The 24,475-nt window shown below is 50.3% G+C and overlaps 1 protein-coding gene across 5 annotated transcripts in view; it reads right to left on the bottom strand.

Annotated features, from left to right (window-relative positions):
* CPPED1 (calcineurin like phosphoesterase domain containing 1) overlaps window positions 1-23,693 on the bottom strand; it is a 57,905-nt gene extending 34,212 nt beyond the window's left edge. The window contains exons 1-3 of one of the 5 annotated variants that reach the window (XM_054693837.1): window positions 23,202-23,368; window positions 16,954-17,671; window positions 13,363-13,581 (exon numbers count right to left, since the gene is read on the bottom strand). In XM_054693837.1, the coding sequence (XP_054549812.1) occupies window positions 13,363-13,516 (154 nt within the window). In that variant the 5' untranslated portion in view covers window positions 13,517-13,581; window positions 16,954-17,671; window positions 23,202-23,368. Of the gene's footprint in view, window positions 1-13,362; window positions 13,582-16,953; window positions 18,906-23,201; window positions 23,369-23,518 lie in introns of those variants that run through there. The other 4 variants (XM_054693835.1, XM_054693833.1, XM_037507579.2 and 1 more) reach the window with 4 other exon arrangements.
* Between the last annotated feature and the right edge of the window lie 782 nt (window positions 23,694-24,475).

The raw sequence follows: 24,475 nt of genomic DNA, 5'->3' as shown, positions 1-24,475 counted from the left end.
CGATGTCCCACCCCTTTGCGTGGTCGCTTGACCAGGTGGAAGAAAACAGAGGCGTTCGGTGCTCAAATGGTAGGTACCTAAGTAACGAAGAGCAGCTGGCAGGTGCGCTGTGCCTGGAAGCCAGCGGGGGGCCGGCGCCTGTCCCGCCACAGTGGGAGAAGAAATGTTGGTTCTAAGTCTGGCTCTCTCTGTAGCTCGCTTGACAGGACATTTCAATCTCCACCTGAATCTCCAACTACGTAGGGAGCAGGGACCTTCCAAGACCCGCGGCCACAGTCTGTTTATGAAACGCCAGTCTCTCAGGAAGCTCTCTATTGCTGAGGGGAAGAGACCAAGAGGACAAACACAGCTTCCCTTGGCCCTGACAGTGGGCCAAATTAAAGAAGATATTAAAGCACAGCAAGGAGGGGGAACTGGGCTCAGGGGAGCATCTGGTGCACAGCAAGGGCAGGGAGCACGTTCCAGGTTCAGACAACTGCAGGGAGCAGAGAGCAGATAATGGGGGTCAAACGCTCCCTGGGGGGCGTCCTTTGACAGTGAAGGGCAGCCCTTGGCGGCAGCTGATCACTGAACCTCCCCGGGAGGGCCCCGTAGAAGCATTTCAACAGAATGTGCCTTTATGCCCCTCTGGCTGGGACGTTGGGTCACTCGTGCAAGAGATTGAGTACTTCTGAGAAGGCGCCAATCTCTGCGATCGTTTTAACTCACCCCTTGCGTCATCACATGGAAATGACTAGACCCATCCAGCAGACCTGGGAGATGGTGACGTGTGGTCCAGTGAGGAGGGACATCTGACACTGGCCCCAGGGGGCCCTGCCAGGTGGTCCGCTGTGCGCGGGGAGACTGGAGAGCCTGTGTGGGGTACCGACAAGCTGAGGACACTGACAGCTACGGTTTTAAACACGAGCCTCCAACAGCAAGTCGCAAGGGCAGAGGCAGCACAGGCCCAGGCGCTGGTTTGAGAACAGTCGCGCCTCACGTGGGTGGTCACACAAACTGCCCTGGGCGGCAGCAGTGGAGATGTGTTTACTTAACAATAGTTAAATGCAGGGAGAGTCAGCCAGCCAGATAATAAATCAGACAAAAGTAAGCAATTAAAGGGTGTCTGGGGAAGCTGAGGGCACCACTTTAGCCCGTGAGCTCAGCTACACACCGGCTCCCACCGAGCTCTCCACACCTCCCCGCCCCAAACGGGCTGTCTTCCCTACAGGGTGGTGAGCATCTGGAGTGGGTGAACTAGCTCCCTTCTAAAATGTTCTGTTACCACGTCCTGCCATTCCTTCAGCCACCCCCACCCCGCCCCGCCTCCCTAGATCACTGACAGAGCCACTGTCTCCACATTCGCTGTCTGCGGTCTGGAGAAGTGAGTAACCAGCCCGAAGTCACGGGGTTAATGAGTCACGTCTTCTGACTCCAACATGAGACTCTGGATGAGACGGAGCTGCAGGCCCAGTGGAAGGCAGCGGCCAGCACTGCAGTGACCAGGCTGCGGCCACCAGCTTAGCAGCGGGAGGAACCACTGAAGACTGGAGGTGTCTGCAAGGGGCCGGCACTGAGCCTCAGAGGGGACGTGGTGATGGGGACAGGAGCAGAGCGGCCCGGCCACCACGGGCTCCAGGCCTGTCCTGTGCCCTGTTCCGTCCATTGCCCCACAACGAGCCTAGTAGTAGGTGCTCGTCCATCTTGAAAAGGGCTGAAAACACCATTATTCTGTAAGATCACAGCCACACTTGTAGCATAAGGCAATTCATAGTGACAAGCTCTCCCCAATTTCTGTCATCTAATGACAAGGGAGGACTCGGGGAGATGATTTTGGGGCGTGATTATTTGAAGGAACAAAAGGGAAAGTTACAACACCAGCAACTGGGCTAAAAGCTTGGGTTTAATTTTCAGACAAAATATCCTTAATTAGGGCCTCCTCAGTGGCGCAGTGGTTGAGCGCTGGGTTGCGAGGCTGCCCATGGCCTCTGCAGCGCCGGTTCGATCCCTGGCCGCGGCGAGGGTTCCACATGGCGCACAGACCTCTCCTGCCACACGCTGCTCCCCTCAGCAGTGTTAAAAAAAAAAATCCTTAATTAAACTATTAAAAAATGAAGATCTGGAGGCTGACAATGAGCAGGTCCTCAGCTCTTCGAGGTGGACGTGATTGCAGGATAGAGGCCCCCTCCATTCTATTTAGCTCCCTGGGACATTAATTTCTACATTTAAAAAACTCATCTCTTCATTTTCACAATTTCTAAATGCGGGGAGGGTGGTTAACCTGAAGGAGAGAGTGGGCCCGGCCCTCTGGGTCAGGAGGCACAGCAGTGGGTGAGGGAGCACTGGCTGAGGGAGCACTGGCTGAGGGAGCATTGGCTGACAGAGCACAGCAGCCGGCTGCCGCCGCTCTCAGGACACAGGCCTGCTCTCCGCTGTCCTTAACATCACCGTGCGGTTCAACCATCGAGAGACGTCTACAACAGGCCGACCCACAGACGCGAAGTAGAGTGGCTGCTGGGGGGCTGGTGGGGCAGGGGTGGGAGTGAGGGAACCACGGAGGGGATGGCGGCACAGATCGGGGACTAGACAAAGACCCGCTGAACTGCACATGTGAACAGGCTGATGTTGTGGGGTGGGGCCGTGGCCTGAACGGAGCCGTCGCTGCAGCGGCACGAAGCCTGTGCGAGTCACTGCTGGGAGAAGTCCTTGAATGCCAGGCACTTTCTGAAAGTGAGGAGAACCCCAGGAAGCAGGTGGCTTTGGTATCTGCATTTGACAGATACGGCAACTCAGCTACAGAGAGCGGGTGGCTGCCCAGTTACCCACCCCAAACAAGAGGCAGGGCTGGCAGCAGGGGGCAGACTCTGACTCCCTGGCTGGTCCCCTGCAGCCGCCGTGTAAGTGGTGGGTGCTCAGCCAGGACCCCAGCTCTAGCCCCCTCTGGTCTTGACGGTCACTGGTTGAGGGACAGACACCCCGCGGTCCAGGCCAGCTGCGATGCGTCCTGGTGCCTTGGCCCTTGACAGGAGGGACAGTTACAGCCGGGGGTGACAGGGAATCAAGGGGCACGACGCTTTTCTGCTCCCCTTTGTAGTTACAAAACACTCTAGGTGCCCGAGTATATAAGCCTGGCAATTTCCTGTCTTTTTTCCCCAAGAAAGAAGGAGGCCAGCAGTAGCAGGAGGCTGACTTTCCCTCTGCATCCTCTTGGCTGTCTGATTAGATTGGATTTTTAAGCCCCGAGCCTGGAAGGGCTGCACGGCAGGACTCTAGCGTCCTCAGTGTGCCCACTGCCCACGGCCATCGCTGACCAAGGCTGCCTCCCGCCGTCAGCTGTGAGCAGCCTGGAAGCTCCCTGAGGGCAGGCGCGGCTGGTCCGGCTACTGGCGCCAGGTCGAGCAGACACTGGGCGCTCCCTGGCTGTGGCCGACTAGACAAGAAAATGAGTGAATGTCGCAGGTGGAATTTTTGACTTCAACTGCCGAAGGCCGGGGCGGGGCTGCAGTGGGAGTAACAGCAGGACGAAAGGTTGGAAAGCCTGGATCGGGGCCACCGGGGCCACAAGTGGCCTTGCGTAGAGCTCAGGACAATGATTTATTTCTCCCTTTGAATGAATACATCCCTCACCTAGTCCCAGAGAATCTGCATAAGCCTCTTCTTCTCAAATCCGTTTCATTATCTTTTCCTAACCAACTGAGATACGTCAATTCCTTGATCTGAAACTTGGAAAGCACAGACATCACTCACGGGTGATCCGGCACCACACTGCTTACAGATCAGGCTTAATCAGGTTCTACTGGTTTTTTAATTAGACATGTTATTAGACAAGATTCATTTAATTTTGCATCTAACAGCGACAGCTTATTACACATTTATAGGGGCTCAGTGTGGAATCTGTACCATGAACTTAGGATGCAATTACTGGAATAAACTATCTGATACAAGAGGAGCTCTGGTGTGACACGAAACACCTCCACGTGTTCCTGAGCGCCCCGTGGAGTCCTCGTATGTGGCAGAGAAAGAAAACAAACAGATGAACTAAATAGAACAAAAATAAGTTGCTGGCGTAAGACCAGTTAGTTGTTATCAGAAGGGAAGGGGGTGGGTAAGTGGGGCCACGGGGGCGCAGGTGGGGTGGCAGGGAGAGCCGGGCGCTGAACAGTGGACTCGACGATGCACGCCTGGGACTCACTGTACATTGCGATGTCGCTTCAATATAAAAAAAACAAAAGATTGAGGACCGTAGACTGCCCAAGTGAAGTGATCTCCCTTACAGATCAATACCAAATTTCTTCACAGGGATATTTATGGATTGCGACAGCAGTATTTCACCCAAAACAATACATAAAGAGCACATTTTTAATGCAAACCAAATGATATATATCGAATAGGAACTACTACGGTTTTCCAATAAGCAATTTAGGAACGAGCGGGAACAACACAGAACTCGCAGGCGCAGGTGACTAAGTTGGGGGAGGGGTAGAGGCGGGCTGGGCAGTCACGCTGTTCAAGGTGCCCTGTTTCCCGACCTCTCATTGTCTTTTCCATTTTACTTTCTGATCACCTGATAACTGAACTCCTATGGGATCATGCTTCCTTCCAGTATTTCATGTAGTTCCAAAAAATGGCCTATCAACGAAGTGAAATATCCCCAATTTCAAGAAATGAGTGTTCAGAAGAACAACGGAAGGAGAGCTGGAGGAAAGGCCATCGGCTGGGCCCAGCTAGGAAGGGGCTAGGCTGTCCCCGGCCTTGTCCGCATAGGAAGGCGGGCGAGTGGAGCCTTGGAGAGCTTCTGCAGCGTCCAGCCCCACCCCAGACTTCTAGGGAGGGGCGGAAGGTGGAGGTGGGCTCCAGATCCCTTCCACCCATGGGGCTGCGGGCCTGAGGGCCTCTGCAGTCACCACCAGCCACCGGAGCGCCCTCAGGTAGAGACAAAGCAAGAGCACTGGGAGCACAGACAACTAGATCCTCGGCGGACCACTCCCTCCCCTCTCTCCCGACCGCATCTCTGCAAAGCCCTGGGGTTCTGCCTCTGTTGGCTCTGGCCTGATGACACCTATTCTCGGACCCTGCACCAGGCGAAGCAGCCTGCCTCGAGGAGTCCCCTTTGGACGGGATGTTGCTTAGTGTCCCAGCAGGAAGCCTTCATAAAAAAAAGTTCTTTTAAATTTAACATTTCCGAGGATATGCTGTGTCCCTCTCAGGCATGGGTGTGAGTTTGTTCCTTGGACAACTCTTTCTTTTCCTCTAACATCCCAACACACCAAGCACAAGAGCCATTTTGTTCCTTCTCCCCACCCCGGTCTTCCTCTACGAAGTCCTAGTTTCTCTGGTCCCGACCACTTGTTACTTATATTTTCACTTGGTGCATTTCTCATTTTAAGCCTTCTCACATGCCTCGTGGAGTAAACAAGTAAGACCGGCTCTCTCAGTGTTCAGCTTCTGATGCAAACACTGAAAAGCAGAGAGGAAGAATATGGAAAGTTTTTTCCTTAATCAAAAGGCAACTCCACCCCCTGGTCTCCCGCTCATCAAACAGTTAACCAGCCTGTTATTCAGCTCCAATCACTTCTTTTCATGGATAATCAAACATTGGCCTTTTCCAGCTACAACTAAGAAGCCCTTTGGTCTTTAATTAAAGGTAGAGCTTCTGCCACTGAATTTCAATCTGGGTTGGCCAAGCTGACCGTGTGGGGGCCGCCCTGACGGGGCCAGTGTGACTGTCCAACAAGTGCTGGCAGAAAAGGGCTCTTAATCTGGGACCCGGGGATCTGCGAACCAGCACGGAGAAAACTACATCCTCGTGGACCTCCAGCTGGTATTTAGTCTTTCCTTCTGCTACAAACTTAGGCAGAAAATCAAAGAGGGGCCCGTGCTCCTGGGGCTCTGTCATCCGCACCATCACAGGACTTTTCCTATCCGCTACCACGGCTGCAGGTTCCCGAGACCTGAGCTCAGCTCAGCACCGCCCCAGGGGACTGGTCACTCAGCCCTGCTGTTCACCGTGTTATGGGAGAGGCCTACAGAGACGCCTGCCTCCAGCCCTCTCAAACAATTTAACAAACGTTTCGATAACGCTATTTCAGTATAATTGTTTTCCTTTAAAGCCTTCTGTGCATTTTATTTTATGGACTCAAACATTATTCTGCGCTGTGGTCCGGAGTTTTCCCAGCCCTCCTGACTTGTAGCAAAAATGATGTGGCCGCAGGGGAGCAGCCGTCGACTACGCCGCCAGGCAGCCAGCCCCGGTGGGGGCGGGGAGACCATGGCTCCCAGCACTCGGGGAGCCCCTCACCTAATCACAAGCAACTCTGCAAACAACCTCCGAGTTCCCCAATTAGTGATATTAGGTAAATTAGTTCAAACCACTTCCAATCAGCCTCAGCAGAAGGGAGGTGTTGTTGCTGATTGCCCGGGGGCTTTAATAGCATTTTTAATGGACGTGCTGGACTCTCGGGTGACTCCTGCTCCCACTGGGCCTGCGGGCCCCTCTGAATGCCCGTCCACCCCATGAAGGGCCTGATGGCAGTTCAACCAGGCACATCAATCTCTCGCACTTGTAAAATCCTCTTTTTATGTTCCTGCGTGTTAAACTGTATGGTTAGTTCTCTTTAAACCTTGACCTTTCTGGGAGCCTAGAATCCACACTTAAAATAATCACTCAAGGAGATTTATACAGCAGAGGAAAGACCCTGAACTAACTGGGCTGCTTTTGACAACAAACTTTATGGTAAGGCAGACAAAAGTGCTTCCATTCAGTGGCAACCTACTGAGCACCTGTGGCCGGCAGGTAGGACAGGCACTTATCCCTCCAGGACAGGGACTGAGCTGGCGCTGGCGGCTGCACAAAAGAGGAAGAGGGAAGGGGAGCAAGGAACTTGACATCCCCCACACTGGCTGATGTTCATTCAAGGCTAACGCCCAGCACCTCCCAGACCCAGCCGATCCATGATCCATTCGGACTTCAAGCAGAAAGGAAATCAGGGCTCAGAGGAAGGCCTGAGCGGCAGGCACTGTTCGAGAGGCTCTGAGAAGAGGAGGAGGCAGCCGTAGCTCCTGCTGGCGACTGGGGCAGAGGGCAGCCAAGCGTGGACTTCCAGTCCAGCCAGTGGAAGGCGATGCAGGCACCTATGGGCCGCCCAGGGACCTCTATGGAGCAACACAAAAGGGGTTTCCAGGCAGATGGAAGGGGAGAAAGTAAGTTCTAGAACAATATGCGCAGAATGATGACATATTATATAAGATAAGGTGGTTTACATCCACGCACACTTTTAACTCTGGAAGGACTGGAGTGGGTGTGTGGGGTTTGTCATACAGTTTATTCTAGATACAGATTTTAAATCCTCACAAGGAGAAGGGAGCCACGTATTTGGATAATTTAAAAATCAAATAAAATAACAACAGATCGATATCTGCCTGCTTGAATTCTATGAGAGATTAGAATGACAAGATAAAGACAGAAGTCCGTCCAGTCACTGAGAGCACAAAGCAGGTTCTTGATACCGATGTGCCAAGTAGATGAATCGATTCCTCACTCCACACGTGCGCCCTGGGGCCCACCATGTGCTACTGAGAACCATGGCCCAAGTCCCTGTGATTTAGGGCTTGGGTGAATCACACATACAGATCCGCGCACCTCCTGCCCTGTATGTGTGCGAGGGGATCCCGCGGGGCTGCAGGGGCGAGATAAGGCCTGTCCCAGCAGGGCCTTCACTCTGGCTTTGGGGTCAGAACTATGCCTCTGAGGCTTTGCTTATCAGCCTGTCTTGTACCAGAACTACGTTCACGCCTTTGTTCCTGCCCAGCTGGGGAAATGAGCTGGGATGAGGATGAGGCAGACAAACGGCTCTATCCTGTGCCTGAAGCCCTGTGCATCAGCACATTCCATCGTGGCCCTACGGCTTTATCCCCCAATTCTATGCATCCACCTGCAGCTGGAACCTCCAGGTTGGGAATGGTCCTGAAGGCCACTGGGCCGCTACGACTCTCACCGGGGCCGGGGCCCAGCCTGCACAATTTAAGTCAAGGGGCGTCCAAACCAGAGATAGCGCTTCTCAGGTGTTCCGGGGTCTAGTCCACTGGGAAGCCCCCACTCCGTTATCAGTGATCCCCCGTTCTCCCACCGGTCTCCCCGTTGATTGCTGGACCCCCAGCCTTCTCACCACATCTGCAGACGCTGGACTAGCCCACGTCACCCCTGTGCAGGGCTCTCACCTTCAATCTGTCACAATCACTTCTGAATCTAATTTCATTTTCTTTTTCGGTGCCAAGAGAAATGGTCCCCAAACTTCAATATAAGATGCCTGGGATCCCTTTAACTTTGAAGCTAAAATGTGGTTGCTATGCAGTGGCTGTGCAGAACTTAAGTGGGGGAAGGACGTTAAATCAGAGGGAGGAAAAGGCCTCTGCTTCCAGAGTGATAGGCGCTTCATCTTCAAATCCCAAATTACTGATACTGCAGATTCCTATGTGCTTATCCAAAACTTGATGGGCCAAGTTTGGTTTGAAACTTGGACATTTTTCACGCTTCAAGACAGTAAAGCAGTGCTCAGGGTGCATATTAAATAACACAAGCAGCACCCTGTAAAGACGACAGCAGATTTGCCAGAAAAACACGTGAATATTCTCACCAAATAGGGTTAGCAGAGGCTTCAAATAACCTCGTCTCAGTTCAGGTGAGTTTTGCTGCCCACCGAGTAAGAAAGAATAAACTCTTAGTTTTCAGAGCTTCCTGAACTTTGCAAGGGCAGATAAGGGACTCTGTGCGTGTACCTGGCCCAAACCAGACCCAGTTCTGGTTCTCCTGCCATTCCCCATAAAGCTGGTGTGGGCTAGGTTCTCCTGACCACCTTGGTTAAGCTCTGTTTGGAAGCCCTGCAGAGCAGAGGTCACCTGTGTTATTCCACTGTTGTTCAGAAAGCAAAACAAAGGCCAGATTTTGGTGCCTCAGTGGGGGACACGGTGCAGGAGCATGTATATACAGGCGCGTGCCTACACTCCTGCAATGTATATCGTGTTACAAAGCAACGTCACCCCAATAAACACAACCAAGACAAAACAAAGCCAGAAAAAGTCCATGGACTTAAAGCCTTTCCCTTCGAGAGCTGAACCTGCTAAGTCTAAAGCTGACGTGCTCGGCACTATCTGTAACAGTCGGAGGGCATTTTCACACACCACTTGCACACACGCATGTTACATAATACACCAAGGCACAAAACACAGGGCCCTGGGCGCTAGGTTCAGTAAGTATCTCTCAAACCTGATTGTCCATGAGGTCAACTGGAATCTGGCGAAAGTGCTGACTGTCTCGGGAGGTCTGGGGGGTGGTGGGGATCCTATAGTGAAAACAAGCTGTTGATGCTTCACAGCTGGGGTGCCTGGAGAAGCGAGGCTGCAGTGGGAAGCATGCGAGCTTTGGCAGCAGACGGACTTGAGTCAGACCCTGACTCCACTGCTTAAGGGATGAGTGACCCTGGCATAGGGCTGACCTGCCCCGAGGCAGCTCCCCCACCAGTTAACATGAAAAGAACCCGACACCTGCTCTCGAGACTGATGACAGGGGAGCCAGCGGTTTCTGGCAGGTAGACCCTGAATTCCACCTTAGGCTGCTGGAGTAGGCTGAACAGGAGCCCCACAAAGAAGCCTGCAGCCCGATCTCTGGAATATGTAAACATGTCACCTTGCACAGCACAGGGGGACCTGCAGACGTGATGGAGCTAGGGCTCCTGAGCTGGAGAGACTGCCTGGGTTACCTGAAAAGGGCCAAATAATTACAGGGGGGTTAGAAGAGAGAAGCAGGAGGGCTGGTGTAACAGGGTATAAGAAGCGGAAGCAGAGGGCCGAGAGGAGCTGCTTTGAACATGGAGGAAGGGGCCACAAGAAATGCGGGCAGTTCCCAGAAGCTGGAACCCCCGGAAGGAACGCAGCCCTGCAAAGACGTGTCAGCCTTCTGACCACCAGAACGGTAGGAGAATAAAGGCGCCTCGTTGCCAGTAGTCATTTTTTACTGCATCCCAAGGAAACCCCGACGTCACATACTGGAATAATGCGAGTGCAGGCTTGCCTCACTTTACGTAGAGGAATTCCTGGGGCTGAATTGTTAACCGAGAGAAACCACGGAGCAGTTGCCCGAGTGGAGGTCAAAACACAAAGAACTCCTCAAGGAGACTCCAGATTGGGGAAGAGTTCACCCCACATTATCTATTTTGTTTGGTTATGGAATCTTTAATGAACAGAGTGAGGACACACGTGGGCACGGACGAAAAGATCCCCGGGCCGGCAAGGGAGGGCTGAGAATCAACGGTCAGGGATGTGTACGGGGGCCAGCCCCGTGGAGAAACTACACAACATGAGAAAATAACCAAGACAGCCAAGATCTCTGTGGACGAACACATGTTGGAACACTAGAGGGCCGGGGTCTGGCACAGAGCAGCCTGCCTTCTCCCAGCATTTCCACCACACTCAGGCCCCACGGGCTTCTTCCCGGCCATGGGTTCCCTTTCCCCAGCAGGCTCTAAGCTTCCCGGGGGGCCTGCTCCCGGATCTTAGCCACGACAGCCAAGCACCTGGCGGTGTGAATGACGCTTGGTGTGCACAATAAACATGTGCGGGTGAACATGTGTGGATGACGGATAACTGTGTGGAAAGGAGCATTTCGACTTTCATTAGAAAAAGCATGATTCCTGAAGCTCTTTCTCCAGTGTGAGCCAACAACTACTTGGCCCAAGAGATTATTTATGAATTAAAAGTATGCTTTCTGGTTTTATTTGTCTTTGAATATGTGCATTTGATAATTAACAATGTGCTAAGCAGGCAAAGCAAATAATTACTTTTCTATGTCTACCCTGCATGTGAGCTAAGTGAGGGGAAAGCCACTAATTGCATATTAAAAAATATTCTGTTTCATCTCAGACCACAAGGGTCAAAGCGGGTATAGTCCTCTTACTAGCTCAGTGACAATCCCACAAAACAGTCTAAATCTTGAGAACAGATACAAATTTTGGTCGGGTCGCACAGAATATAAAATACATCATCAACAATTTGCTAGTTCACATTTACAGTGTCTTCTGACCAACTGGTAGAGTTGAACATAAAAACTCTATCATTTAATTTACTTCTATATGTTGCATTTCAGATGCAATGTAGCCTGAAAACATGTTTATTTTAAAACTTACTCTGAAATATGACTGAATACATTAACATAATTCCGAACGAGCCGGTAAACAACCAGCAGAACACGTTATATAATTCTACTGAGTCTCCTAAGGCTCTGCTTGTAAAGAAAAGAAACTACTGGACAGAAAAAAGTTAAAATTGGAACCTGATATTCAAGTGTTCAATAAAACCATAAATTTGCTCACTGGTGTCCAGAGTGAGTGCATACGGGGCCAAGATGACTGCCAAGAAACCAGCCAACCGTGAACCAGGGCAGTAGAAGCAGCAGTGACCCGGCCACTCAACCAGCACGTCACCGAGGTGCACCTCAGACCCGTGCCCCACAGCCTGCCATGACCTCTAACTCCTTCAGAAACTGGGACACTGAGCAGTGACTTTAGCACTGTATGATCTCTGCACCCCAGAACCCTCTGTCAAGAGCCACCAAGGGCAGCTAGGCTCACGGGCAGCTGACACAGCTTTCCTTCACCAAATATAACTCAGACATCTGCGAATGTGCCCCTGGACTGACCAAGGGGTGGTTCACCACCACACAGAGAGCCAGTCTTCTGCCTCTGCATTGTGTGGCCCCACACTACAGAGGTTTTACATTTCTGTTGCTTTAATGGGTTGTAGGCTCAGAAGCCAGGGCCCTAAGAAGGTAAGGGGCCAAAGTCTACCCAGGGCATCAGTGGCAGACAGGGGCTGGCATCCTGGCCAGCTGAACCCTTGCCCAGGCCTTGGCCCACTGCCTTATTTTCCCTCGTCCCTGCCTGCCACCTCTGTTCAGGCCCAGCAGCAGGACAGGATGCTTCTCCAGGGATGATATCACTGGGTTCCACCTGACGATGAGGGGTGGGTCCCCATTCATGACTTTAGTAATATAGGAGGACACAGAGAACCAAGGAGTCTGAGGGCTCTCCCCAGGCTTCAGGAAGAGCACTTCTGGGTGGTCGTGTTTCCACACTCCCATCTTCCTTCTGGGATTGTTCTGGATGGGTAGGCTACCCCACCATGAGCCTGGGGGCGGGCGGAGGGGAATTCATGCAGCCAGGGTTACATAAAGGTTCTCAGCTTCCAAAGGCATCAGAAGTCACAACAGGATTGATGAGCTTGGTCTACTAGGTAACGTGAACCAAACCAAATGTCTTGGACCCTGCAGTATCTTGTGCATGGTGTCCAGGTCATCTCTGTTCCACTAAGCAGAGACTGGGACACAGATAAAGGTGGCCAATGGAGTCTGCTTTGCCTCCCTGACAGGCAGGGGCAGCTTTAACTTGCTTACACTTGTTCATGGCCTTTATCCTTGCCTGGGAGACAAGGTTAATATCAGAGTAGGAAAAAAAAATGTTGGCAAGTTCTTAGAAGCAATCTGCTATGTTTGCATTCCTAGTAATCTCACTTTTCTTTAGGGAACCATGCTGTTCTTGAGACCCAGTGGCTGCAGTAGAGCTGACCCTACACCCTGACTTCAGGGGGCCATGTGAAACAGATGGGCATTGGCCTGGGACTTAGACTGGACTACCAAGAATAAGGCAGGCGCTTTCTTTCTGCTGTGGTTTTTACAGAAGGATATAAACCCAGAGTCCTCAAGAGCCACTTCCTAGAGAGAGCCTGCATGGGAATGATGTCAACCCAGAGAAAAGCAGGGCTGAGGAGAGAGATCAAGGCTTGATAACAGCTGCTGAGTCCCTAGATCCAGCCAGATCTGAAGCCCACTTCCTACATACACCTTTAAAAAATTTAATTCAGCAAAAGTTATTTTACTATTATAAAATAAATTCTTCTATAAAGTTATCTATATTATAATTCATAAATAAAATAATTACTGTTATAAAGTTACAGTATTTGTGTGATTTGAAACATCAGAGAAGCAGAGGCGGAAGAAGCGGGAAACGGCTGCATTTACACACACGGCATCTGGCAGCCGTCCAAGGCTGTCCCCTGGAAATGAAGCAAGTGGCACACAGGAGTCTGTCCCATTTTTCATATTAAGCTCACATCGTCAGAACTGCAGCTCTGCCTAATTACTGTGATTAATCTCGCCAACTTCTAAAGATAAAACGAGTGTGCGTCTTCTGATGTCTGACGACACTGCTGGGGCATGAAGTGAGCGAAGGAGCCACGTGTGACCAAGTCCTCCTCGGGGAGAAATCACGTTTGCTGCCCCCACGCCCCGAGACTGGGTGAAGGAGAAAAGGTGGCAAGAGCCGGTCCCCAACTTACCTGGCATGGCGTGAACGAGGTCCCCGCACAGAACGAAGAATCTGGGCTTGGGGTTCAGCCTGTTGACGGCCTGCACGGCCTGCTCGGTCAGCCGGATCTCCTGGCCCCACTCGTCGCCGCCGCTGTCGCAGTTCCCCGTGGCCCAGGCCTTCATCAGCCCAAATTGGGGGTCTGCCCCTTGGATGAAGTAGAACGGCCCCTTCCACTCCCTTTCCTTCTCTGGGGGGTGGGGGTGGGGGGGAGAGAGAGAGAGAAAGAGAGAGAGAGAGAGAGAGAGAGAGAGAGAGAGAGAGAAATATTATAAAACGTGTCAGGAAAAGCATCCCAGGTTACTGGGTAAATGGATACAATATTTTCCTTAAATTAAGTAGGTCATTTTAATAAGCTGCTGTTGAAACATACCATTTTCCTGTCATAGTCTGGAGGATTCTGATTTATACTAATTATGCCTGGGACCCGGTGATTCCCAAAGGCCAGGAAAGACCACGTGGGCCGCAGCAGCCACGCAGCCAGGCTGCTTGTGCTCAAGGTGGCCGGCCCGAACGGGGCGCGGAGGCCCACAACAGGCTGCAGAGAGGATATTAATGTCCAATAATAGTTTTTTAATTAGAATTAAAAATGCCCCAGATTGAAAGCTGCCAGAAGTATTATATTTAAATTACGAGGTGAAGTGCTTTTATGCCAGGCTTAATGGCACGGTTTCGGGGGCTATGGCAGAATTTTAATTACGAAACTTGGGGCTTGGATGCTCTGGCTATCTGGTGGGAAATGCAGCGCCAGAAATGAAATCTTGAAATGAGCTAGTCAACAGGGGCAGGGGAAAAAAGGATGCTAGCATTTCAAAGGCCTGACTTGGGCCTAAGCAAGGTGTGAGGCTGAGGCGAGGACAGGGGCCGCAGGAAGGGGGGGCCTTCGGAAGGGGGGCCAGGTCCCCCAGTGAAAAGCCTACCCCTCCATTGGTTCTGCTGGCCCGAGACTGTGAGGGCCGGGTCTCCGCCCTCCTCGGCCAGGGGATACCCCGGCGCCTGCTTCTGCAGAGCCGGAGTGGCTGGTGTGGGCACGGAGTCATGTGGTTTTACAGCTTTGTGACTATTCTTTTTTGTGCCATCGAATCCTTTCTTCAACCCACACTTCTCGTGGCAACCCAGGGAGAAAGCAGGGAGCCTCCTCTGGCCAAGCGGGACTGGGAACAGAGCGGTCTGAACACCCCCACTCCACAGCTCCCCGACCTGAGGACGAGGAAGCCCGACATGTGACGTGAGGTGCCCCAGCCATCAGTGCTGGGACAAACCAGCCCACGGTCGTTTTCTTCTCTGTAGTGAGTTAGCGCAGCCTACACATTAATAACTGGCACCGCCTTTGGAGTCCTGAAGATTTCTGAATGCCCTAAAAGCCCTACAGATTCATTCCATGTCTGTGCGTTCATTCATTCATCTATTCAGTAAATATTTACTGAGCGCCGCTGTTGGCCGGGCCCTGTGGGAGGAGCCGACATTACCCAGGTGGACCAAGAGGGATGAGGCCCCAGTTCTCCTGGGGTTTAGCTCTCATGGCGGAGACAGGCAGCAAACGAGGAAATAAGCAGAGATGGCTGGAGAGAGCTGTGCTAAGCACCAGGAGAGGACTAAGAGGGGCGTGTTGGTTGATTTGGATGGATGCTCAGGGAGGGCATCTCTGAGGTGTATCACTAAAGCTGAGATCAATGGACAAGAATAAGTCAGCCACGATCTTATTAAATTACACGGCCACCGTCCCACCTGCCATATGTGGCTTCGGCCATCTTAGAGTGGCCCGCTGTCATCTTAGAAGGCCACCCATCCCTCTTAATTCCCTTTTCAGGACTTAAATAGACAACCATACAAACAGCCAAAATTACCTGTACCTACTTTACAAAACAAGTTGTGTGAGCAAGTTCATCTGCCAGTTCTTGACCTATAGCTTGGATTGTTAGCTGTGCAATCAAATCATGAGCAGCCCACCCTGGATCTGCATGAGGCCCGGTGGGCCTGGCACAACAATCTCACTGCTAAGGACACGGCCTGGCACTACAATAGGTTCCACTTGCAGTCACCGAGCTCTTACCGGTGGAGTGGCAGAAGGATGCCGCCATGCCACCAGAGATCCATGCTGTGATGCTCACGTCCTACGCGAGCCCTCTGCCACCCACCCCCCTTGAGTGTAGACTAAACCTAGTGACTTACTTCTAAGAAGCAGAATACAGTGATGGGATAGCGTCACATATCAAGCTAGACGGAGGCATGAAAACATACTAAATGTCTGACATAAAAATGGATAAAGAAATTGTGGCACATACACACAGTGGAATATTATTTAGCCCTAAAAAGGAAATCTTGCCATTTTCTAAGAGAAACATTATGTTAACTGAGAGAAGGCAGTTGCAGAAAAACAAATAGTGTACGATTTCACTTATATGTGGAGTCTAAAATACACTCACAGGGCAGAAAGAACGGTGGATGCCAGGGATTTGGAGGTAGAGGACATGGGGAGTGATGTCAAATTGTAAAAGTTTCAGTTATGCAAGATAAGGCCATTCTGGAGCTCTACTATACAGCCAGATGTCTATAGCTAATAATATTGTTCTGTAGACTTAACAGACTTAACACTAAATATAGACAACTTTTTACACGGCAATCACACCTCAATAAAGTGGTTACAGAGGAGAGGAAATGATTTTCTAGAAAGGCTAGAAAATGATGACTTTCATCATGCTCACATGCTTACTCTCTCTCAGAGCCCTCACATGGCCACACAGAGACCAGCCCTGTGCAGAGGCCCTGGCCAATAGCCTGGGGACAACAGGGCCCTCCATGCAGCACGCTGAGAGGAACTGAATCCTGCCAACACCCGTGAGTGAGCTTAAAGGGCTCCCCAGTTGAACCTTCAGATGAGAGCATAGCCCAGCAGGCCCCTTGAACCACACTCCAGAGAGATGCTGCAGCAGCAGGCAGGGGAGGTAGCACTGGACCCTGACAGTCCCTGGGAGGATATATATTTGTGTCTCAAGCTGCCTGTCTTAGGACAGCCTGTTTCATAGCATCGGATATCTACTCTGACCAGGAGTTAGTGGTAAAGGGTCAGGAAGAGTCAGCAAGAATTCAAGAGTTGAAGGTTGGTGCCATTAAAAGAAACCAAGATTCCAACTTCTCTTTCAAAGTCAACTGTTTGGATCATTTCTTTATGTTACTTGAATAATAACCTTTACACCAGTGAATGCTTTTAGCCATGTTCCTGATTCTGAGGCAGTTTACAAAGCTGTTCAAACTGGATATATTAATCAGAACCAGACCAGGGAGGTGAGAGTCACCCCAAGGTCGAAGCATAAATCAACCTTCTACAACAAACAGAATTTACAATTTTTAAAAGCAAATGTTTTTAACAGTTTCCTACAATAAATAGTCATGGTCTCAATAAACCAATAGTCCATAGAGGTATTAAAATAAATCTTTCATTATAATTGTTTACTTAGTAAAAACTTATGCAGACTCTCACTTTTATGATGAAAGGTACAGAATAAATAGATTTAACCTAAAATGCATGACTGCTGGCAGATGCACATTCAGTCTCCCTTACCTGCGTCATAAAGGCAATTTGTTGACTGTTCTCAAAAGCACCTGGATCCTCTTTAAAGTTCCTGCTACAGAAGCTTGTGGTCTTTGATCTCATCTTAATTTTAATCAAGGCTGAATTGGAGATATTTGAGGATTGTAACACTTAGTTCCAGAGGGAGGAATCTTCTGTAAATTTATAACTCCCTCATCTCTCAAAAGGGCAGATTTTTACATGGAAGTATATTATGAACTCCTGACAACAGCTGCATACATCATTTCACCCGAGGGGAGCATGGGCCTGGTGTTCACTGGCTAACATCCTCGAGAGTCAGAGGCTGATGATGCCACCCTCCCTGGGCGGGGTGAGAACTGGCCCTCGCTCAATCACGCTTCTCCCTCCAAACTCTCTGGAAGCTTTGTTGTGGCAGTTGGAGCAAGGCAAGTCTGGATACACTGAGTCCACGCCTACACATCCCAGTACACAATCAAAGCATTAAAAAGAACGCTTACAGGCCCAATTTTTAAAAAAAATTTACAAGTCAAAGAACTTAAAAAAACAAGAGTGCCTGATGAAATGGTATATACCTGGCGACCCCGGTAAAGAAGCAGAATTCCCTGGAAATGGAAACGGATGGAGAAGGCGTGGATGACAAGAGGGAAGCAAGGAGACAGGCTGCACTTTTGCATTGAAGGGGGGAATCCTAGCACCCCAGTTCTCAAGTCCTTGGACCAGCAGCAACCTGGAAAGACAGACTCTTAAGCCCACCCCAGACCGACGGAGTCCGAGTCTGCAGCCTAACAAATCCCTGGGCGAGGTGCACGCAAATTTGGTCTGCGGGGCCTACAAGCGCTCAGGGGTTGCCCACCACAAGCCAAGTGTGGCTGCAAAGAACAAGACGCAGAGTGGTCCGTCTCCCTGACTTGAAATAATGTCTTGGAGGATTTGCTGTTGTTAATGATGATATATTTGGTTCATATTTTGTATTTTCCTATTCATCTTTAGTCCCTGCCTGTGTCCAGCTCACACGTTTGGTCCTAAACACTGCTTGGTGTTATCCATTACCATCTAATCATCATCCTTTAAATGGCCTTTTAAAACCAGGTCAAGATTCTTGCTAAGTCCAAGATTTCAGGAAAGCCCTGAGCTTTCTCCCACTAGGCTGTGCTGCTCATGGTCTCTGCCAACAGCCCAAGATTGGCTCAGGGTATAAGCCAGGGCCCAGAACACCCATCTTCCATGGGATGCTAATTGGTGGTCTTGAGAGGTCACAAACTCCAGGTCTCTAGATGTGATGGGGTTAGCCAATGTGTTCTCTTTGGCCCACGCGATGTTTATAAAAGTTTGAAGTTGTTGCCAACACTTTAAATTCATGTATTTTCCACATGCACCTGTTTTTCCAGATATTCTCATGGAAAAGCTGGCCATGTCAGGCCCAACTAAAGTGTGCCATGTGCTGGCAGGGGCTGAGCAATGGTTCCCCTTACAGGGATGGGTGCTCGCCAGTTCACCACTGTCCATCCTTGACCCACAGCTGGCCCATCAGCCCGTGGCCCCTGCACACGTCTGCCACCACAAGCCCTCAGCTAGGGTGACCTTTCTGCTTTGCTCAGAGGTACAAAGAGGAGAGGGAGCAAGGTCCTGGGTAATAACTTGATCAAGATCTAAGGAGAGCTGAGAGGCTAAGCCAGGGCGAGCCAGCCATGGTGCTCCAACGCCAGGGGAGGTCACCGGTGATGCAGGGGAGCTCACAGAGACCGAGCCAGTGAGGTGTGATGACGTCTGTGCAGACAATGAACCGGAAAAAACATAAAACCAATTACCAAATGTATTACATCACCAAGTGTCAACCGAATAGTTACCATAGCCTAAATCAAATTTTAAAATTAATTTTAAGGGCAAAATTGACTTTAGAAAGAAACTTGATTCATCCGTCGTATACAGAATAGTGAGATTTGGCCACCTCCGAATTTCTACTGACTGGTAGACACAATCAGCAAAACTGCCTTTCAAAATTGAGGGGTGGGCCTCCCCAGTGGTGCAGCGGTTGAGCGCTGGGTTGCGAAGCTGCCCATAGCCTCTGCAGCGCCGGTTCGAACCCCGGCTGCTCCCTGGCCCACGGAGGAGGGTCCCACATGGCGCACAGACCTCTCCTGCCGTCCGTGGCTCCCCTCAGCAGTGTACTTCGGTCCTCCTGCCTGCTCTGCTCTGCTCCCCGCTCTGGCTCTGGTGAATTCTCTCACCCTCCTGCACTTCTGACTGTACCCAGTGCTTGTATAAATAAATAAATAAATCTTTAAAAAAAAACCAAAAAAACAAAATTGAGGGGTAAGATTTGGGGAGGTATTAAACTATGGACCCATGAGCCTTCTTTAAGTGTCATCAGATGCAAAGCAACTGTACACAGAAAAGAATCTTTAAAACCTTCAAAGATTCTTTAAAACCTTTAAACCTTCCTAGGAGACTCTGCCCATGAGCCAACATCCTGTCTGAAAGACAGGTACTCTAATTGCAATCCCTCTTTCAGTATCGTGAACTAAATGTTTTCTTGGATTTGTCTCTACCAATATATTCTCTTTCATTCATTTTTATTATTATACCTCTTGGGCATATTTGTCCATTGCTAATGAAAGCTGACTTTTTAATATATACCAAGAATTAGAAATTGCATTGATCCTTTCACTATTAATAGTTAATCAATGACAATAATAAATGGACCCCAAAAGCAAATGAATTACAATTGTATCACCCAGCTAGGAAAAGACTTATGGGTATCAGTGATGTCATTAATTAATACCTAATACTGTAATAATCTGTGCTCTTGTAATTTGTTAAACCTATGCCAAAGCCTCTTAGTTTTATTAGAAACAACCTTTTTTACCTTCATGCTTCTCTGTTTCATATATATATACATACACACTACATATATGTGCATATATACAGTATATGTATATTTCTATATACATGTAAATGCATGTTTCCATGCACAAAACCAGTGACGAGGCAGACGTCTATACTCCATATTTATGTGCTTTAGTCTTAACAACCTTCCTTCACATTTGTGGGCGTTGCTTTTGTTTTGGTTATAAAACAGCAAAGCTGGGTAGTAGCTTCACAGCTGCCCAGAGGCTTTCTGGCTAAAGAGCAAACGCCAATGAGATGCAAGTTTTGCAGCTCCTCACAGGAGCAGCCTGCACCATGAATCACAATCTCGAGGCCTCTGGCAGTGCTCCGCATCTTCTCCGGGGACTAATCTTATTTCAGCAAAAAGGAGCAAAATAACTGTCATCACTTTGGGACTCTCTGGTTCAACAGTCCAGGTGTTCCACGGCACCACGCTCTCTTCTTGAGCCTCCAGCTCCCTCACTCGCGACCTGAAATCACCCAAGTGCTTCACCTTGTGTGGGTGCGTCTGAGACAGGGCTGGCTTCATGCACAAATGAGCGCCTGCGGCTTTGGCGTAACTAGGTTATTTCTCTCCTTTTTACAAAACTAGTCAGGAACTTGCATTTCTTTCACTCTACAGACAAGTCCTGAGTGTCGGACTCCACACAGACTTGGCTTTGAGTGGATGCCACAGCCCCTGGCTCCTGGGGTGTCTAGCTGCCCAGCCCTGTTTCACTGCCCCTTCCTCACTGGAGAGTTTGGCAAAGGAAAGAATCACATCCTGCACAAAAATCACACCCTCAGCGAGTCCTCTGTGAGGAAGACACTCATTGAAGGTCCCCTCTCAGTCCAGCTCGGAGGATCTGCCAACACCATTGGGTGCGCCCTAGAGGCACTGGGAAGGACAGAAATGGGGGCTCCCACCTCAGTGCAACCCTGCCTCTGCCCCTCAGAGTCTGCTCACCTGGAGGCCACTGGGAGGTGCCCCTAACTGTTTAGGCGAGCGCTCCTTTCCAAGTCACTTAATTTAAAGTGTAAACCAGAGAAGCATGAAGGTAAAAGGTTGCTTCTAATAAAACTAAGAGGCTTTGGCAGGAGTCAACAGAGATGAGCAGGTAAAATTACGATTGAATTAGGAGTTGGGGACGGACATAGACGCAAAAGACTGGACGAGGAAGAACGTGCAAGCCCAGAAGAATTCTCTGCTCTGTGCTTCCTTTCCAAGGGATTTTTAACTCACATTCCGTGGAAGAAACCCAAAGTGGCAAAGACGGCCCAGGAGCACTATTCATGTCAGGAAAAGGCCCCCCGGCCAGCCCACCAGGGACACCTGTTAAGACGAGTCCTTGTCCCACTTCAGAAGGCTGGTAAATGAAGGTGTGCTTAGAGTCAGTCTCCATCATGTGAAAGGGGAAAATGTGCCATTTTTTGAATTCCCTTTTTTTCTATTCACTGGCATCTGCCAGGCTTCCACTGTAATTTTAAAATACTGAAAATTTCTAATAGATCCTTATCACACGATTCACCACTCATTGTGGACATACACCTAAACAGAAGAGCTTAAACTAAACCAGTCTGGCCTTAGGCGAAGAATTCTCAGACAGGACAGCAAGTGATTTTTGAAGAGTTCTTGATACAGTGGACATCCTCGAGATTAAAAACGTTGGTGCAGCAAATGCTCTGTCATCAAGAAAGGGAAAGGCCAATGCAAAGAACGGGGGGAAATGTTCGCAGAGCATACATTTGATGACACACTTGAACTCAGAATATATAAATAACTCTTACAATCAGAAGTAAATACACAAATAACCCAATTAAAAAATAGGCTAAGTGGCCTCCCTGGTGGTGCAAGGGGTTCAGTCTCAGCACTATCAAGCTATTGAAGCTATCTGAAGCTACTGCAGCACCAGTTCGATCCCCAGCCAGGGAGCTGACCCACATGGTGCAGCAGACCTCTCCTGTCTCCCTGCTGCTCCCCTCAGTATTGTATTTCAGTAGATCTGCCTGTTCTACTCCCCACTTGTCTCCAGTGAATACTCTCATGCCCTCCCCACTGCACCTCTGGCCTGTACCCCAGCTCTTGTATGCATAAATAAGTGTTTAAAATAACAAACAACAACAAAAAAAAGGAATTAAAAAAAACAGGCAAAGTGTTTGAGCAAACATTTCTTCAAAGCTACAGGAATAACCAACAAGCACATGGAAAGAAGCTCAGTATCGTTAATCATTGGGAAAATTCAAATCATAATGAAGAGATTTCACTTCACACCCATTAGGCTGGTTACAAGCTGAACCCAACAGGAAGCCAGAGGGCAAGGAACCCCAAGGAGGTTGTAGGTCATAGAGGTGGACCTCCTGGAGCAAGGTGGGGAGAGAGCAGTTCTGGAGGGGCAAAGGGAAGATATTTCACATATTCAGCAGGGGAATGTATAAAGGATCTACTCATACAACAGGCTATTGCCCCATGGGAAAATGAATACGCTAAAGCTACTTATACTAATGCAGATAAATCTCAAAATCTCATGCTGGGCAAAAAAGGCCGTTTGACGTATGTACAGCAGACTACCTATTCCAAAACCCACCACATGCTCTTCATAGTCTTGCTACTTCCCTTGCAATTCCCAGGAAATGCAAAGTTAACGAACAAGGTTTTCAGATAGAAATTACAGGAGAAACTCCTTGATACAGGGTAGTCAGGGAAAATCTTATTTGAAAAGTGACTGTACTTAAAAACACGTGTGACTGTTGAGGAGTCAGGCCCTAATGCCCAGCTATTTGCCATGGGAGCAGAGACGAGCAGGGCCCAAGGCAGACACTTTGAATGGCCAGGAGGACAGAAAGATTTTGTCCTTTTAAAATGCTGCTCAAGAAAACAATGTGGCAGGAGAAATGGCAAGGGAAGAGCAGCAAGTGTGAAGCAAGATAAGTGTGTACAAGCCAGACAGCAGGACATCTGGGGTGACTTCCCAGAAGGTACAAAACCGGTGAAAGCCCCTTAGAGAATTTGCCCCCAGGCAGCCAAAGCCCTAGAGGCAAAGGAACCTGGCAACAAACTTTCCTCGTGCCTTACAGCTCCATAATTCCCCTTCTTTAGCGTCCAGCCTGGGTCCGACCTTGGGTTACAGAAATGCTTTTAATCTGCTAAAGCTTCTCCAGGTGAGATTAACACGCCCGGTTCACAAGGGGCAGATTATCTAAACCCAAGGTCCAAGGCAGAGAGTTCTCAGATCGGACCTCAGAACCTTGCCGCTCGGTTCTGATGAACACTTAATATTTTGGCGGGTGACGCGTAGTAAGTGACCCGTGACTGTGGGGTACAAAATAACCCCCCCAGCATCCGCCGAGGGCCCCCCGGCCCCCCCTGTTGTTATTCCCGTTTTACACACGAGGAAACTGAGCCCAAGACTTGTTGAGGGCCGTGTCCAAGGCCCAGCTACCCGCTGTGCCTGCTGCCTTCCTCTGGCGTCCCTTCTCTCTGGGAAGTGGGGTTCCGAGACCGAACCCCTCGCCCTACAGCGGCCTCTCCAGCGCCCCCCTGGAAACCAGACTAGCGGGCGGTGCGGCCGCTATTGCGGTCCCCAGCGCCCCGGTACAGCCCGTGTACAGGTCCGGCTGGAGGCGCGCGCGCCCTGACGCAAGGTTCCCGGGCGGTAGGTTCCGCAGCCCCGAGGTCACCCCTCCCCAGGCGACGGGCCGGCGGTACCTGAGGGGAACGCGTCCAGGGTCCTGCCCCGGGCTCTGTGGAAAACACCCCCCGCCTCCGGAGCCGACATGGCGCGCGAGTTTCTGGCCTCGCCTGAACACCCAGTGTGGGAGGGAGCGGCGTGACTCCACCCCGGCCAACCGCCCGGCCGGGCCTGCCCCGCTCGGGGAGGCGCCCGCAGCCGGGACGCGGAGGGCGGGAGCGCCGGGCTCGGCCTCTCGGGGCGCCACTCGTGCTGCCTGGGTGGGGCGCAAGCGCGAGCGACCCCTCCGGGATCGACTGAGGTTCCTGGCGAGTGGAGGGCCCTGGTCTGGGGCTCGCCTGTGCCCCTGAGGCCTGCCTGTGGGCTCAGACTGGGGGGACCCAGCTTTTGCCAAAGATAGGGTTGCCAGGTCTAGCAAATAAAAGCCCAGGATGTCCGGTTATATTGGAATTTCAGATAAGCAGCGGATCATTGTTCAGTATATCCAGGCTCTGTTTGAGAGATGCTCATGTTCATTTTATTTTTCTGAAATTCCAGTGTAACTGGGCAACATTGTATTTGGCAAGTCTGCCTGAGGTCACAAGGACTGGGTCCTGTTCAGAAGTGAGATATCTGTGTCTGTTACTTCTGGGAGCAGACTGCAGACCCTGCCCTGACTGTCACTCCCTTATGCTGATTTGCATAAGCTTGAATAAATAGAATAAATAAAATATATCTGCTAGGGATGTTATCACGTATAATTATTTTTTACGTGTCTGCCAGGCACGACAGGCTTATTATAACCTTTATCCCCCACACACCTTTCTTTCAATATGAGACCACAGGGCCTTAAGGAAACTAAGCCATTTGCTGCAGTCATCCAATCACTTACCAACCGTGGCAAAGTCAGAACTCCGCTTTCCACACTCCCTACCTCCTTGGCCAATGGAAAGCTATGGTTTCACTGGAAAACCCTGCAGACCCACAGTTCTTCC

The sequence above is a fragment of the Talpa occidentalis genome, unplaced genomic scaffold (genome assembly GCF_014898055.3).
Source record: "Talpa occidentalis isolate TD23 unplaced genomic scaffold, MPIMG_talOcc4v2.1 talOcc4.12, whole genome shotgun sequence".
Lineage (NCBI taxonomy): Eukaryota > Metazoa > Chordata > Mammalia > Eulipotyphla > Talpidae > Talpa > Talpa occidentalis.
Note: the sequence above shows the minus strand (reverse complement) of the source record. Positions and strands in the feature narration are given on the sequence as shown.